This window comes from Salvelinus alpinus, chromosome 8 (assembly GCF_045679555.1).
Source record: "Salvelinus alpinus chromosome 8, SLU_Salpinus.1, whole genome shotgun sequence".
Lineage (NCBI taxonomy): Eukaryota > Metazoa > Chordata > Actinopteri > Salmoniformes > Salmonidae > Salvelinus > Salvelinus alpinus.
Genome location: NC_092093.1, coordinates 56,504,930 through 56,519,767, shown reverse-complemented (window position 1 = coordinate 56,519,767; position 14,838 = coordinate 56,504,930). Strand labels below are relative to the sequence as shown.

The 14,838-nt window shown below is 39.3% G+C and overlaps 1 protein-coding gene across 3 annotated transcripts; it reads right to left on the bottom strand.

The window, feature by feature from the left end:
• Positions 1–5,997: 5,997 nt before the first annotated feature.
• Positions 5,998–14,453, bottom strand: LOC139583333 (myelin-associated glycoprotein-like). Of its 3 annotated transcripts, none has more exons than XM_071414297.1 (8): positions 14,401–14,453; positions 14,092–14,166; positions 10,180–10,566; positions 9,746–10,051; positions 9,344–9,610; positions 9,028–9,114; positions 8,860–8,917; positions 5,998–8,484 (listed from the first exon to the last, which is right to left on the bottom strand). In XM_071414297.1, exons 2-8 carry the CDS (start codon positions 14,138–14,140, stop codon positions 8,382–8,384), a joined length of 1,257 nt encoding a protein of 418 aa, XP_071270398.1. In that variant the 5' UTR covers positions 14,141–14,166; positions 14,401–14,453; the 3' UTR covers positions 5,998–8,381. The 3 variants fall into 3 exon arrangements, with proteins under 3 accessions (XP_071270398.1, XP_071270400.1, XP_071270399.1); XM_071414299.1 differs by having other exon boundaries at positions 5,998–8,465; XM_071414298.1 differs by lacking the exon at positions 14,092–14,166 and having other exon boundaries at positions 14,401–14,448.
• Positions 14,454–14,838: the final 385 nt, after the last annotated feature.

Sequence of the window (14,838 nt, the reverse complement as noted above, 5' to 3'; positions counted from 1 at the left end):
TATAAGTTTTCACATCTTTATTGAACACACGAGTAAACATTCACACTGCAGGGTGGGAAAAGTTTGTGAACCTTTGGATTTTATAACTGGTTTACCCTCCTTTGGAAGCAATAACCTCAACCAAACGTTTTCTGTAGTACTGAACTGTTCCAGTTCAACAATATTCTTGTGATGTCTGGTGTGAACTGCTCTCTTGAGGTCATGCCACTGCATCGCAATCGGGTTGAGGTCAGGACTCTGACTGGGTCACTCCAGAATGCGTATTTTCTTCTGTTAAAGCCATTCTGTTGTTGATTTACTTCTGTGTTTTGGGTTGTTGTCCTGTTGCATCACTCAACTTCTGTTGACCTTCAATTGGCGGACAGATAGCCTTACATTCTGCTGCAAAAAGTATTGATAAAATTGGGAATTCATTTTTCCGTCAATGATAGCAAGCTGTCCAGGCACTGTGGAAGCAAAGCAAACCCAAACCATGATGCTCCCTCCACCATACTTTACAGTTGGGATGAGGTTTTGATGTTGGTGTGCTTTGCCTTTTTTTCTCCACACATAGTGGTGTGTGTTCCTTCCAAACAACTCAACTTTAGTTTCATCTGTCCACAGAATATTTTGCTAGTAGCGCTGTGAAACATCCAGGTGCTCTTTTGCAAACTTTAGACATGCAGCAATGTTTTTTTTTTGGACAGCAGTGGCTTCTTCTGTGGTGTCCTCCCATGAACACCATTTTTGTTCAGTGTTTTACATATCGTTGACTCGTCAACAGAGATGTTAGCATGTTCCAGAGATTGCTGTAAGTCTTTAGCTGACACTCTAGGATTCTTCTTAACCTCACTGAGCATTCTGCGCTGTGCTCTTGCAGTCATCTTTGCAGGAAGGCCAGTCCTAGGGAGAGTAGCAACATTGCTGAACTTTCTCCATTTATTGACAATTCGTCTTACTGTGGACTAATGAACATCAAGGCTTTTAGAGATACTTTTGTAACCCTTTCCAGATTTATGCAAGTCAACAATTCTTAATCTTAGGTCTTCTGTGATCTCTTTTTTTCAAGGTACGGTTCACATCAGGCAATGCTTCTTGTGAATAGCAAACTCAAATTTTGTGAGTGTTTTGTATAGGGCAGGGCAACTCTAACCAGCATCACTACTCTGGACGGTTCTGACCTAGAATATGTGGACAACTACAAATACCTAGGTGTCTGGTTAGACTGTAAACTCTCCTTCCAGTCTCACATTAAACATCTTCAATCCAAAATTAAATCTAGAATCGGCTTCCTATTTCGCAACAAAGCATCCTTCACTCATGCTGCCTAACATACCCTTGTAAAACTGACCATCCTACTGATCCTCGACTTTGTCGATGTCATTTATAAAATACCTTCCATACTCTACCCCACTAATTGGATGCAGTCTATCACCGTGGCATCCGTTTTGTCACCAAAGCCCCATATACCACCCACCATTGCGACCTGTATGCTCCAGTTGGCTGGCCCTCGCTTCATACTCGTCGCCAAACCCACTGGCTCCAGGTCATCTACATGTTTCTGCAAGGTAAAGCCCCGCCTTATCTCAGCTCACTGGTCACCATAGCAACACCCACCCGTAGCACGCGCTCCAGCAGTTATATCTCACTGGTCACCCCCAAAGCCAATTCTTCCTTTGGCCGCCTCTCCTTCCAGTTCTCTGCTGCCAATGAATGGAACGAACTGCAAAAATCACTGAAGCTGGAGAATCATATCTCCCTCACTAACTTTAAGCACCAGCTGTCAGAGCAGTTCAAAGATCACTGCACCTGTACATAGCCCATCTGTAAATAGCCCATCCAATTACCTCATCCCCATACTGTTATTTATTTTGCTCCTTTGCACCCCAGTATCTCTACTTGTACACTCATCTTCTGCACATATATCACTCCAGTGTTTAATTGCAATATTGTAATTATTTCGCCACTATGGCCTATTTATTGCATTACCTCTCTTATCCTACCTCATTTGCACACACTGTATAGACTTTTTCTATTGTAATATTGACTGTATGTTTGTTTATTCCATGTGTAACTCTGTGTTGTTGTTTGTGTCGCACTGCTTTGCTTTATCTTGGACCAGGTCGCAGTTGTAAATGAGAACTTGCTCTCAACTTGCCTACCTGGTTAAAAACTTCTTGCCACTAGGGGGGTGCCATTTCGACATAGTCCAAATTCGTCTCCAAATTAAACTGCCTCGTACTCAATTCTTGCTCGTACAATATGCATATTATTATTACTATTGGATAGAAAACACTCTCTAGTTTCTAAAAGCGTTTGAATTATGTCTGTGGGTGAAACAGAACTCGACTTAGAGCAATTTTCCTATGTGTATGTCAGAATTCAGAATTGTACTGGCTGCTCTAAGACCTGTGTATTAATTTGCCTGTCCTCTATTGGTTGAGATGCACTGCATACGCCTTCCCCTGGGTGTCAGCGAATAGGGAGACTTGAAATGGACTCTCTGCGTAGTCCCCAAAGGTTATAAATTGAATTGGAATCACGGTGGCCAATCTTTTGGATCTTCGCTCGGGCGCAAAGAGGAGCTTTGCATATCGTTGTGGAAGCTCTGGTTTTAGCTCCTTAGATAATTCCGGTCATGTTTTTATTCGATATAAGCTTTAAAGACATCATAATCTTGTTATTTTGAACCAAATTATTTCAGTTTATATCAGTTTATTGCGATTTTCTGGCATTTCTTTGTGACGCACTTTCAAGAGTTGGACACTTTCCCTGTACATGCCGAACGTTAGTGGCCATTTCGACAGGACAGGAGGACATCTTTCGATCAAAAGACGATTAGACCGGAGAAAGGACACATTGCCCAAGATTCTGATGGAAGCTCAGCTAATAGTAAGAACTATTTATGCTGATAAATTGTTGTTCTGTTGAAAAATGTTAAACGTATAAGCTGCCATTTTTTTGGGGGTAGCTTCGCTTTGGCGCAACTTGTATTGTGCAGTAAGGTTAATTTTAAAAATGTAATTCAGCGATTGCATGAAGAACTAATTTGTCTTTCAAATGCTGTCCACGCTGTATTTTTTAGTCAAGTTTATGATTATTTAATGATTAGACTAAGTCACTCTCCAAGATGGCGCCCGACATTTTCTGCCCAGTTTAGCTACTTTTCTCATTGTATAACCACGATTTTTGTGGCTAAATATGCACATTTTCGAACAAACTCTATATGCATTGTGTAATATGATGTTACAGGACTGTCATCTGAAGAATTCTGAGAAGGTTAGTGAAAAAATTAATATATTTTGGTGGCGATAACGTTATCGACCCTTTTGGCTTGATTCAATGCTGGGTGATGTTAGCTCATGTGGTATGCTAATATAACGATATATTGTGTTTTCGCTGTAAAACACTTAGAAAATTTGAAACATTGTCTGGATTCACAAGATCTGTGTCTTTCGATTGCTGTAGGCTGTGTATTTTTCTGAAATGTTTTAGGATGAGTATTTTGGTAATTGACGTCGGTCTCTGTAATTATTCCGGCTGCTTCCAACGCTATTTCAGATTGCAGCTGCAATGTACAACTGTGATTTATACCTGAAAAATGCACATTTTTCTAAAAAACCATATCCTATACCATAAATATGTTATCAGACTGTCATCTTATGAAGTTGTTTCTTGGTTAGTGGCTATATATATCTTTATTTAGTCGAATTAGTGATAGCTACTGATGCAGGAAAAAAATGGTGGACAAAAAAAAGTTGTGTCTTTTGCTATGGTGGTTAGCTAATAGAAATACATATTTTGTCTTCCCTGTAAAACATTAAAAAAATCGGAAATGATGGCTGGATTCACAAGATCTGTATCTTTCATTTGGTGTCTTGGACTTGTGATTTCATGAACATTTGATTATATGATATCCCTGTCGCTTTAGGCTAGGCTATGCTAGTCAGCTTTTTTGATGGGGGGGGGGGATCCCGGATCCGGGTTTGTGACTCTATAAAGGTTTTAAATAAAGGTGAAATAACAAATAAATAAAAAACATCTGTGAGTCTATCTTGGTAAGTCTATAAGAGCTTTGCACATCTGGAATGAACAATATTTCCACATTATTCTTTAAAAAATTCTTCAAGCTCTTTCAAATTGGTTGTTGTGTCATGTTTTGTCTTTGATCATCATGTCTTGTCCCTGTGCTTCCCTCTGCTGGTCTTATTAGGTTCTTTCCCTTTTTCTATCCCTCCCTCTCTCCCTCTCTCGCTCTCTCTCTCTATCGTTCCGTTCCTGCTCCCAGCTGTTTCTCATTCTCCTAACTACCTCATTTACTCTTTCACACCTGTCCCCTATTTTGCCCTCTGATTAGAGTCCCTATTTCTCCCTCTGTTTTCCGCTGCTGTCCTTGTCGGATTCTTGTTTGATGTTTGCTGTTCTGTGTCCTTGTTCCGCCCTGTCGTGTTTTTGCCTTCTTCAGATGCTGCGTGTGAGCAGGTGTCTATGTCAGCTACGGCCTGTGCCTTCCTGAAGCGACCTGCAGTCTGTGGTCGCGTCTCCAGTCGTTCCTCTCTACTGACGAGAGGATTTCAGTTTCCTGTTTTGGATTTACCTATGATATTATCCAGGAGTATCATTGTTTGTTTAAGACTGGATTAAAGACTCTGTTTCTATTAAGTCGCTTTTGGGTCCTCATTCACCTGCATAACATGTTGCTAGACAGCCATTTTCAAGTCTTGTCATAGATTTTCAAGCCAATCAAACTGTAATTAGGCCACTCAGGAACATTCAATGTTGTCATAGTAAACAACTGGGGTATATTTGGCTTTTTGTTTTAGGTTATTGTCCTTCTGAAAGGTGAATTTGTGTCCCAGTGTCTTTTGAAAAGAAGAATAAACCAGGTTTTTCTCTAGAGTTTTGCTTTTGCTTAGCTCTATTCCATTTATTTTTATCCTAAAAAACTTAATGACAAGCATACCCATAACATATTGCAGCCATCACCATGCTTGAAAATATTTAGAGTGGTACTCAGTGATATGTTGTGTTGGACAGAGTGAATTTCTTGGCCAAATGTTTTTCAGATTTACTTTAGTGCCTTATTGCCAACAGAATGCATGTTTTGGAATATTTTTATTCTGTACATGTTTCCTTCTTTTCAGTCTGTCATTCAGGTTCGTATTATGGAGTAAGTAACGTGTTGTTGATCCATCCTCAATTTTCTCCAATCACAGCCATAAAACTCTGTAACTGTTTTAATGTCACCACTGGCGTCATGGTGAAATCAGTGGAGGCTGCTGAGGGGAAGACAACTCATAATAATGTCTGGAACGGAGCAGATGGAATGGAATCAAACACATGGAAAACATGTTGGATGTATTTGATACCATTCCACCTATTCTGCTCCAGCCATTACCTCGAGCCCGTTCTCCCCAATTAAGGTGCCACCAACCTCCTGTGGGTGAAATCCCTGAGCGTTTGCTTTCCTCTCCGGCGACTGAGTTAGGAAGGACGCCTGTATCTTTGTAGTGATTGGGTGTATTGATAAACCGTCCAAAGTGTAATTAATAACTTCACCATGCTCAAAGGGATATTCAATGTCAAATGTATGTTATTTTTACCCATCTACCAACAGGTGCTCTTCTTTGTGAGTCATTGGAAAAGCTCCCTGTCTTTGTGGTTTAATCTATTTGAAATTCGCTGCTTGACTGAGGGACCTTACAGATAATTGTATGTGTGGGGTACAGAGATGAGGTAGTCATTCAAAAATCATGTTAAACACTAGTATTGCACACAGAGTGATTCCATGCAACTCATGTGACTAGTTAAGCAAATCTTTACTCCTGAACATATTTAGGCTTGCCATAGAAAAGGTGTTGAATACATATTGACTTGAGACAATTCATCTTTTCAATTGTATGTCTAAAAACATAATTCCACATTGTGTGTCGACCAGTGACACAAAATCTCAATATAATCCATTTTAATGAGATATGTAAAATGTTGGACCAATAAGTCCAAAAGATGTAATGGAAATTGAATGTAAAGGTTTTTATTACAGTGCAATTAATAAACAACCATAAATTCAGCCTCAATTGTTTTGTTGATTTAACACTCAATATAAAAACTGACAAGATAAATTCTAAATAGACACAGTTGAAGTCGGAAGTTTACATACACCTGAGCCAAATACATTTAAACTCAGTTGTTCACACTTCCTAAAAATTCCCTGTCTTGGGCTAGTTAGCCTCACCACTTTATTTTAAGAATGTGAAATGTCAGAATAATAGTAGAAAGAATGATTTATTTCAGATTTAATTTCTTTCTTCACATTCAAAGTGGGTCCGAAGTTTACATACACTCAATTAGTATTTGGTAGCATTGCCTTTAAATTGTTTAACTTGGGTCAAACGTTTCGGGTAGCCTTCCACAAGCTTCCCACAATACATTGGGTGCATTTTGGCCCATTCCTCCTGACAGAGCTGGTGTAACTGAGTCAGGTTTGTAGGCCTCCTTGCTCGCACACGCTTTTTTAGTTCTGCCCACAAATTTTCTGTAGGATTGAGGTCAGGGCTTTGTGATGGCCACTCCAATACCTTGACTTTGTTGTCCTTAAGCCATTTTGCCACAACTTTGGAAGTATGCTTGGGGTCATTGTCCATTTGGAAGACCCATTTGCGACCAAGCTTTAACTTCCCGACTGATGTCTTGAGATGTTGCTTCAATATATCCTCATCATTTCCCTACCTCATGATGCCATCTATTTTGTGAAGTGCACCAGTCCCTCCTGCAGCAAAGCACCTCCACAACATGATGCTGCCACCCCCGTGCTTCACGGTTGGAATAGTGTTCTTCGGCTTGCAAGCGTTCCCCTTTTCTCTCCAAACGTGATGATGGTCGTTATGGCCAAACAGTTCTATTTTTGTTTCATTAGACCAGAGGACATTTCTCCAAAAAGTACAATCTTTGTCCCCATGTGCAGTTGCAAACCGTAGTCTGGCTTTTTTTATGGCGGTTTTGGAGCATTGGCTTCTTCCTTGCTGAGCGACCTTTCAGGTTATGTCGATATAGGACTCGTTTTACTGTGGATATAGATACTTTTGTACCTGTTTCCTCCAGCATCTTCACAAGGTCCTTTGCTTTTGTTCTGGGATTGATTTGCACTTTTCACACCAAAGTACGTTCATCTGTAAGAGACAGAACGCGTCCCCTTCCTGAGCGGTATGACGGCTGAGTGGTCCCATGGTGTTTATACTTGTGTACTATTGTTTGTACAGCTGAACGTGGTACCTTCAGGCTTTTGGAAATTGAACCAGACTTGTGGAGGTCTACATTTTTTTTCTGAGGTCTTGGCTGATTTCTTTTGATTGTCCCATAATGTCAAGCAAAGAGGCACCGAGTTTGAAGGTAGGCCTTGAAATACATCCACAGGTACACCTTAAATTGACTCAAATGATGTTAATCAGAAGCTTCTAAAGCCATGACATAATTTTCTGGAATTTTCCAAGCTGTTTAAAGGCACAGTCAATTTAGTGTATGTAAACGTCTGACCCACTGGAATTGTGATACAGTGAATTATAAGTGAAATAATCTGTCTGGTAACAATTGTGGGAAAAATGACTTGTGTCATGCACAAAGTAGATATCCTACCAACTTGCCAAAACTATAGTTTGTTAACACAAAATGATGTGTGGAGTGGAGTGGAGTGGTTGAAAAATGAGTTTTAATGACTACACTCCTAGGTGTATGTAAACTTCCGACTTCAACTGTGAAAAGTGAAATTAGATTATATTGTTATTCTGGTAACTGCACAAAATATTAAGATAAACAGTGACTAGTAGATGTTAACACCATTCTGCCATCATGTAGACTTCCTGCACCAACTTCCTGTCTTGTATCAGACCACTGTCTCTCCAACTAACTGTGTCTTCCCTCCTCAGTCATCATTGACTTTATATGGACTTAAACTGCCTTCAGTAGGCTAGTTGAACTCAGCAGTTCCTCTATACTGGAACCACTTAAACAGATGCTCTGTGAACTCAACACTCAAAATAAATGGTCTAAAATAAAGAGTAGCCTACATCATCATATCACCACTATAGTAACAGTTAAACACTTTCATCCCAGCAAATTCTACAAATATGCAGATAATCAAAGAGCACACAATTATAAATGTAAATAAAGTACCAATAGAAAACAGATACACAATTACAATAGTGTACATAAAAACACTTAATACCAATTGGAAAATTAGCATGCACCTCTTTAATTCACTTGTGCATAAAGTCCATCTAGGTTGTTAAGAGGTGGTTCCTGGTCCCCTCTCCCGGTCACATTGACTTCAGCGTACTCACTCTCCTGCCCCTGGACCCTGTCCTGGGCTGCAGCTGGGGTCTCTTTGGGTCGTAGTTTGGAGAAGTCTATGTCACCATATTGGATCTCTTCAGACTGGTTTTCTGCAGGTTCCTCTGGTTCCTCTCCAGCTGTGGCCTGGTTAGCACAAACTGTATTAACCGGGGAGTTCTGTGGAGAGAACACAGAGAGAGGAACAGGTGGAAAGCTCTAAGCTCAGTCATGTGTAAAACTCTAATGTCAGCAGGTTACACAACACATACTAAGGGATGTCAATGAAAATGTAAATTAAACTGACTGGAGTAAATAATTTCATTTTGTCAACAAATGAGCTCCAATCTAAAGAAAACACTGTCAAAGTCCAACAGCTATTCTGTTATCATTCCATGTTCTTACAGGATGTGGCATTGCTATCAGTGTGGTCAACTCCCCCTAAACGTCCTCTGAAATGATGTTAACCACATGGCTTTAAATAGTTTCAGCATTAATTCAGTACTTCCTTAGATACACTTTGTAGATGGTTTGAAAGTTGAGCCTTATTCCCACCTGTCCCTGTGGATTGTCTGTCCTTTCAAGTCCATCGTGGAGCCTCGAGTTTCTCCTCCTGGAAGACATTTAGAAAGGCCTTCTGAATACACTGAGAGGGTTTTCATATGCAAAAGCACAAACACAGCATAAATAATAGTTTGTATTGATTCCAGGAATAGTTTTTACCATCCAATAACAGGCTGATAAGCAAAAGGACCCCCAAAGTTCCTGCTGCAATCCCAAAAACCATTGTGTTAACAGTCTCTTCTTGCCCTGAAAATGCAGCACATATTAGGTCATTTCTCACATAAAAATCTGCAATGTACACTACACGACCAAAAGTATGTGGTCACCTGCTCATCGAACATCTCATTCCTAAATCATGGGCATTAATGTCAATGTCATTAAATAGCTGAATCCACGCATTTGAAGGGGTGTCCACATACTTTTGAATATATAGTGTATATCTAACATACGATTGTGTCCTACGTGCCTGTTTTACCTTTAATAGCCAGCTGCACTTCCTTTGACTTGCCACGGCCGTGACTATTTCTTGCTTCACAGAAGTACAGTCCTCCATCACCAACAGTAACATTGAGGGTGTAACTCAGTCCAGATGCTACCTGTGCTGGTTTACCCTCACTGATCTTGAACCAGGTGAAGTTTGTCACAGGAGGGTTGGCTGTACTGCTGCAGGTCAGATTAACACAGCTGCCCATTAATGCTGGATCAGCTGGACTGATGGAGGCCGAGGTGTCCTTAGGAGAGACTGAGGGAGAGGGGTTCATTTAGAATGTATCTGGATATGGTATATTGAATAGTCTCATCAAAACCACTCCATTACATCATCAGTGAAAACATGAGAGAATGATCTATTCTACAGGAACCGGTGATTAAATCTTACATGAAACGTTAAGCATCATGTTATGTTCAGCTGTCTTGTTGCTTGTCCCTACTGGGTAGACTGCAGTACAAGTGATGTTCTTCTCATGAAGAAGATATGATGGAGTGAAGGTCACCGTGGAGAGAACTGATTTGGTTTGGTCTGGATTCTCCTGCAGTTGGTTCTCAGGTGTGAATTGTGTTGGGAGAGTCCATGTCAGCTCAGGGGGGTGTTCGGGACAGGGAGCGACAGCAGAGCAGTTCAAACTGACAGGGGTCCCTTCCTTCACCTCACCTGAGACAGTAAGGATGGGACTGGAAGGCAAATCTGTAATACATTGTAGATAAATATATTTTACACTAATAGTTAAATTATCCACTTGTTCTACTCTTATCTTTGATGAAAGGAATATGAACTGAGAAAAATTGTTGGTTAAAAGTTAAATTGTCTCTTACCTCTGACAACTATATCAACAGACTTTTCAGTGTCTGTTGCACGGAATGGTTGACTCTCAATCCTGAAGAAGTATTTATTTGTGTAACTGGTGGTTACATTGAAGAGGACTGTGGTGCAGTTCTTCTGGGACATGTTTCCAGTTATCTTCCCTTGATATCTGTTGACCGTCTTACTACTGTTAAATATCACATTGTACGGACGCCCACCAAAGTTTGGGTTTTCTTTAATCCACACTCCAGTGGTTCGTATTGTGCTGTTAAATATATCCATATGTTGGGCAGGAATATCAAATGAACATGGGATTTGCACACAGGAGCCAGTCAGTACATCCAGTCTATCTGGCATTGTGGTGATCAAACTTCGTTGACCAAAACAGGCCAAAACACCTGCAACATAAAAGACAACATTAGGGAGGTTCTGATATATTTTCAGTTCAGTCCAATGATATGTATTAACCCTAGATGACTGACAGGGGCCCCTGTTTGGAAGCAACTGCACAGCCATCTCCTCCTCCAATGTAAAAAAAAAAAGATGTTGGAAGCTATAAAAATGCATTTATTAATGTCCACATCCAATTTGACAAGTAAATTCTATTACAGACACCTTAATGCAAACTTTTAAATTATATTTTGTAAAACTGCAACACTTCCTTCAACAGAGAGACCCTACCCTTTCTCCAGCCAATGATAGCATCTTGTAACTCACTGAACTGGTATTATCCAATAACTACTTCATCTTTGAGTCAGTCTTTTTCCTTCAAATCCGGTGTGTAGCCATGGGCTCCCCCTTTGACCCCAACTATGTGAACCTGTATGTGGAACAATTTGAGGAACCACTCATTTACAAACAGAGACACTCTCTAAAGAGTGACACTCTCTACTCTCTAAAATCCTCTCATGGAAAAAATACATAGATGATATCTTTGTGCTCTGGGAAGGAAGTCAGCAGGAACTAAATGAATTCCAAACTCTGCAAAAGGAGAGTTCTGAATATCTCAAATTCACCATGCAGACTGATGATAGAAAAATAAACTACCTGGACTTATGGATCAAAGAGAATGATGCATTACATACAGACCTGTACACAAAGCCAACAGACCTCAAAACCCTGCTACATGAGGATATTATGCATCCCCTTCCCCTCAGGAATGGTCTACCATATAGCCAGTTATGCAGGGTTAAACGAATATGTTGCCAATAGTCAGATTTTGACAGCAATGCTAAGAAAATGAAAAATATATTTAAAATCAGAGGCTACAAGGAAAAAAGTATTGCTGCTGCAATGAAGAAAATATCTCAAAAACCAAGAGAGGAATTGCTAAAAACTAAACCAAAGACGAAAAACAAGTATGTTGCACTAAGTACACCAAGTGTTCAGAGAAAATGAAAGCAATCCTGAAAAAGCACTGGCATATTCTGCAATCAGACAAAACAATTGCACTCTTCTTCAAGGAACCCCCACTGGTGGTCTAGAAGCATGGTCACAATATTGCGGATAGCTCAGTGAGATCTGACCTGCCCCCTGAGCCCACTCAGACACTCTTGACACCCATTCCAAATGGGAACTACAAGTGTGGCTTATGTTCACAGTGCAATAGCACAACAAAAACATCCTTCTTCAGATACCCACATACAGGTGGAAAAATCCCTGTTAGGAGTATCATCTCTTGCAAGACAAAGGTAGTGATCTATCTCATCACATGTTCATGTGGAAAAGCCAATGTAGGACAAACGAAAAGACAATTAAAACAATGCTGAGCTGAACACCGCAGCTAAATCAGGTGTAAGAACACTGACTATCCAGTAGCAGCTCACTTTGTTGAAGCTAACCATCCCATCTCCTCCCTCAAATACACACTCATATACACACGCATTGAGCATGTTGGTCTACCAAAGAGAGGAGGTATTTAAAAACATTGTCCCCTACTGTCTAAAAATTGAATTTGGTCTCAGTCCCTTCGAATGAACAATTATTTTTTATAAAGAAGTCTTATACATGAATATATTCTTTCTACAGCTTATCAGAGTACAACCAATATGTTCCCCCTGTTGATGATACTTATTATGCATTATGGATTAACCAAAATATAACATTTTAACAACATTTAATGATATTGGAAAAAAATGTATATATGTGAAATTAAATTAAACAATGATGTATGTTGATGCTAATCTTATGCTAATTTTAATGATAACAATAGGCTAATATGTTTAATATGCTGTAAACTATTGTCTTTTAACAGTTTCACTCAATTCACTCTAATTAACCTCATAATTATGACACACCCCTCACGATTGTCATTGGTTGCACTAATTGCACTGTTTGTCTACATAACCTAGTTCAAACATTCATGACTTTACCCTGAAGAAGGCACAGTGATGCCGAAACATTGGTGTTTTACCCAATAAATGACTGGGAGTTTATATATATAGAGTGTGCAACTCTCTTTGTTTTTATAGATTACAGTGTATTCACCGTTAGTCAGCACCTCTACAATAAGTCATTTTCTCTGGGTGTGCTCCAGCTCATGCTTTTTATATGACCTGAACATAACAAATAAAATAAAGAACATGTAAAGACATTAAAGGATTTTCTTTATAGAGTACTAACTTTTCTGTCCCATCTACAACAAAATACTTGTAATACATGTAATTTTGTCCTTGAAACATTTTATTGAAATACTGTAGAATTCCATTAATTCTTATGGAGGACTGCTTCTTCTGGGGAGTACCATATTTAGAGACCGGTGGATTTAAAGTCTCTCATTGGCTGTTACATAGCATCATCGGTCAGGCATTTTTTATTGACATCACTGGTACAGTCTCTCCCAATAATAATAATATTATCTTATGTCAATGTACAGTTGATTTTTCAATTGGTAGGTATGTTGTCAAGGAGTGAGGTGACATGTTTGTGAGCAGAGGACCACTAGTTTGAGCCCGGTATGGTGATAGGGACAGTGGTGGAACCCATACTGTTAGCTTCACACTGACGTCACTTTCACACGCACATACAGTGACATGAAACAGTATTTACCCCCTTTCCGGTTCTCTATTTTTGCTTCTTTTTTTTATACTGAATGTTATCAGATCTTCAACCAAAACCTATTAGATAAAGGGAACTTGAGTTACCAAATCACAAAAAAAATGTATAGTTATTCATTTATTTCATTAACAAAGTTATGCATCAACCAATTCCCCCGTGTGAAAAATAAATTGCTCCCTTACTCTCAATAACTGGTTGTGCCACCATTCCAAAACACACAATCAAGTCAGCATGAAAATTGATATAAAGCAACACATTTAAAGTTGTGTAATGGCCTAGTCCAGACCTAATCCCAAATGAGATATTGTGGCAGGACTTGAAACGAGCAGTTCATGATTGAAAACCCACAAATGTCACTGAGTTGAAGCAGTTCTGCATGGGAGAGTGGGCCAAAATTCCTCCACAGCAACGTGAGAGACTGATCAACAACTACAGGAAGTGTTTGGTTGGTGTCATTTCAGCTGAAGGAGACACAACCAGTTATTGAGTATAAATTGGCAATTACTTTTTCACACAGGGGTATTGGGTGTTGCATAACTTTGTTTATGAAATAAATTCAATAAGTATGTCATTGTTGTGTTGTTAGTTCACTCCGGTTCCATGTATCTAATATCAGCTTTTGATTGAATATCTGATAACATTCAGTATCAAAAACATGCAAAAGTAGAAAAAATGTAAAGGGGGCAAATACTTTTTCACAGCACTGTTTGAATCCAGACTATTAAACTGCACTAATCAGGAATTAACCTCACACTTTTCTACACAATTAAATGGAATGAATATAGCACATCCCATGAAATATCATGACTTGTGGTTATTCCTTTATGTCGGATTCATAACTAGTTGTTGTTGTGTGGAAGACTCACCTGACAGAAAGAGACCAATGAGAAAAAACATGTTCTCAGGACAAGCCATGTGAGAACTCACACACTACTGATCACCTGAAACAGTACAAACATACACTTACTGGTAGAGTAGCTTAATTGCTACTCTACTAACATTGCATTGAACCATCTCCATATCAAATACACTATGTCCTTCAGTTGTGAAGATAATACATGAACAAACAGCAGTACTTTAGAACATATTGAATCTCATTACTCATAATTAATTTCCTTTAATGTATTTTGAACATTCAAATTAACAGAAGATATATTGAAGAAGTCGATACTTGCCTTAGACGGTAACGTACACTGTCTACAGCAGAGACTGTCACACCCATAGTGAGGTCTGACAAAGTAATGTACTGAAATTCATGTGACTCATCTCACATCTCATCAGTGACGTACTTCCTAATAACTGTATGAGAAATTATTTTTAAAGAATACTACAGTATTTATTTAACAGGATGTTGAATAGTCTATGTGCTGGGTTTAATTATCAGTTGTGAAAACACTGTATTCAAATATAAGTTCTAAGAACACAGTCATTTTCTACTGAACCTTCTACTCCAGAACAATTAGTTTCAGTCACTTGAAACATTGCAGAGGTGGCCTTAGTCATGTTTCACCAGTTTCAAATGAAATGGAGCCCAGCTGCCCACTGACTGATTCCTAACACATTGTGTGGGTCAGCCACTGACTCAACAGCTTTTTGTGGCCTATACATTTCAT

Coding starts and splice junctions, on each gene's coding strand:
- LOC139583333 (XM_071414297.1), bottom strand. CDS start 14,140: ATGGCTTGTCCTGAGAACATGTTTTTTCTCATTGGTCTCTTTCTGTCA. Junction 10,052..10,179: donor TGTTGATATAGTTGTCAGAG/GTAAGAGACAAT, acceptor AATGTATTACAG/ATTTGCCTTCCAGTCCCATC. Junction 8,485..8,859: donor CAGACAATCCACAGGGACAG/GTGGGAATAAGG, acceptor TTCTCTCCACAG/AACTCCCCGGTTAATACAGT.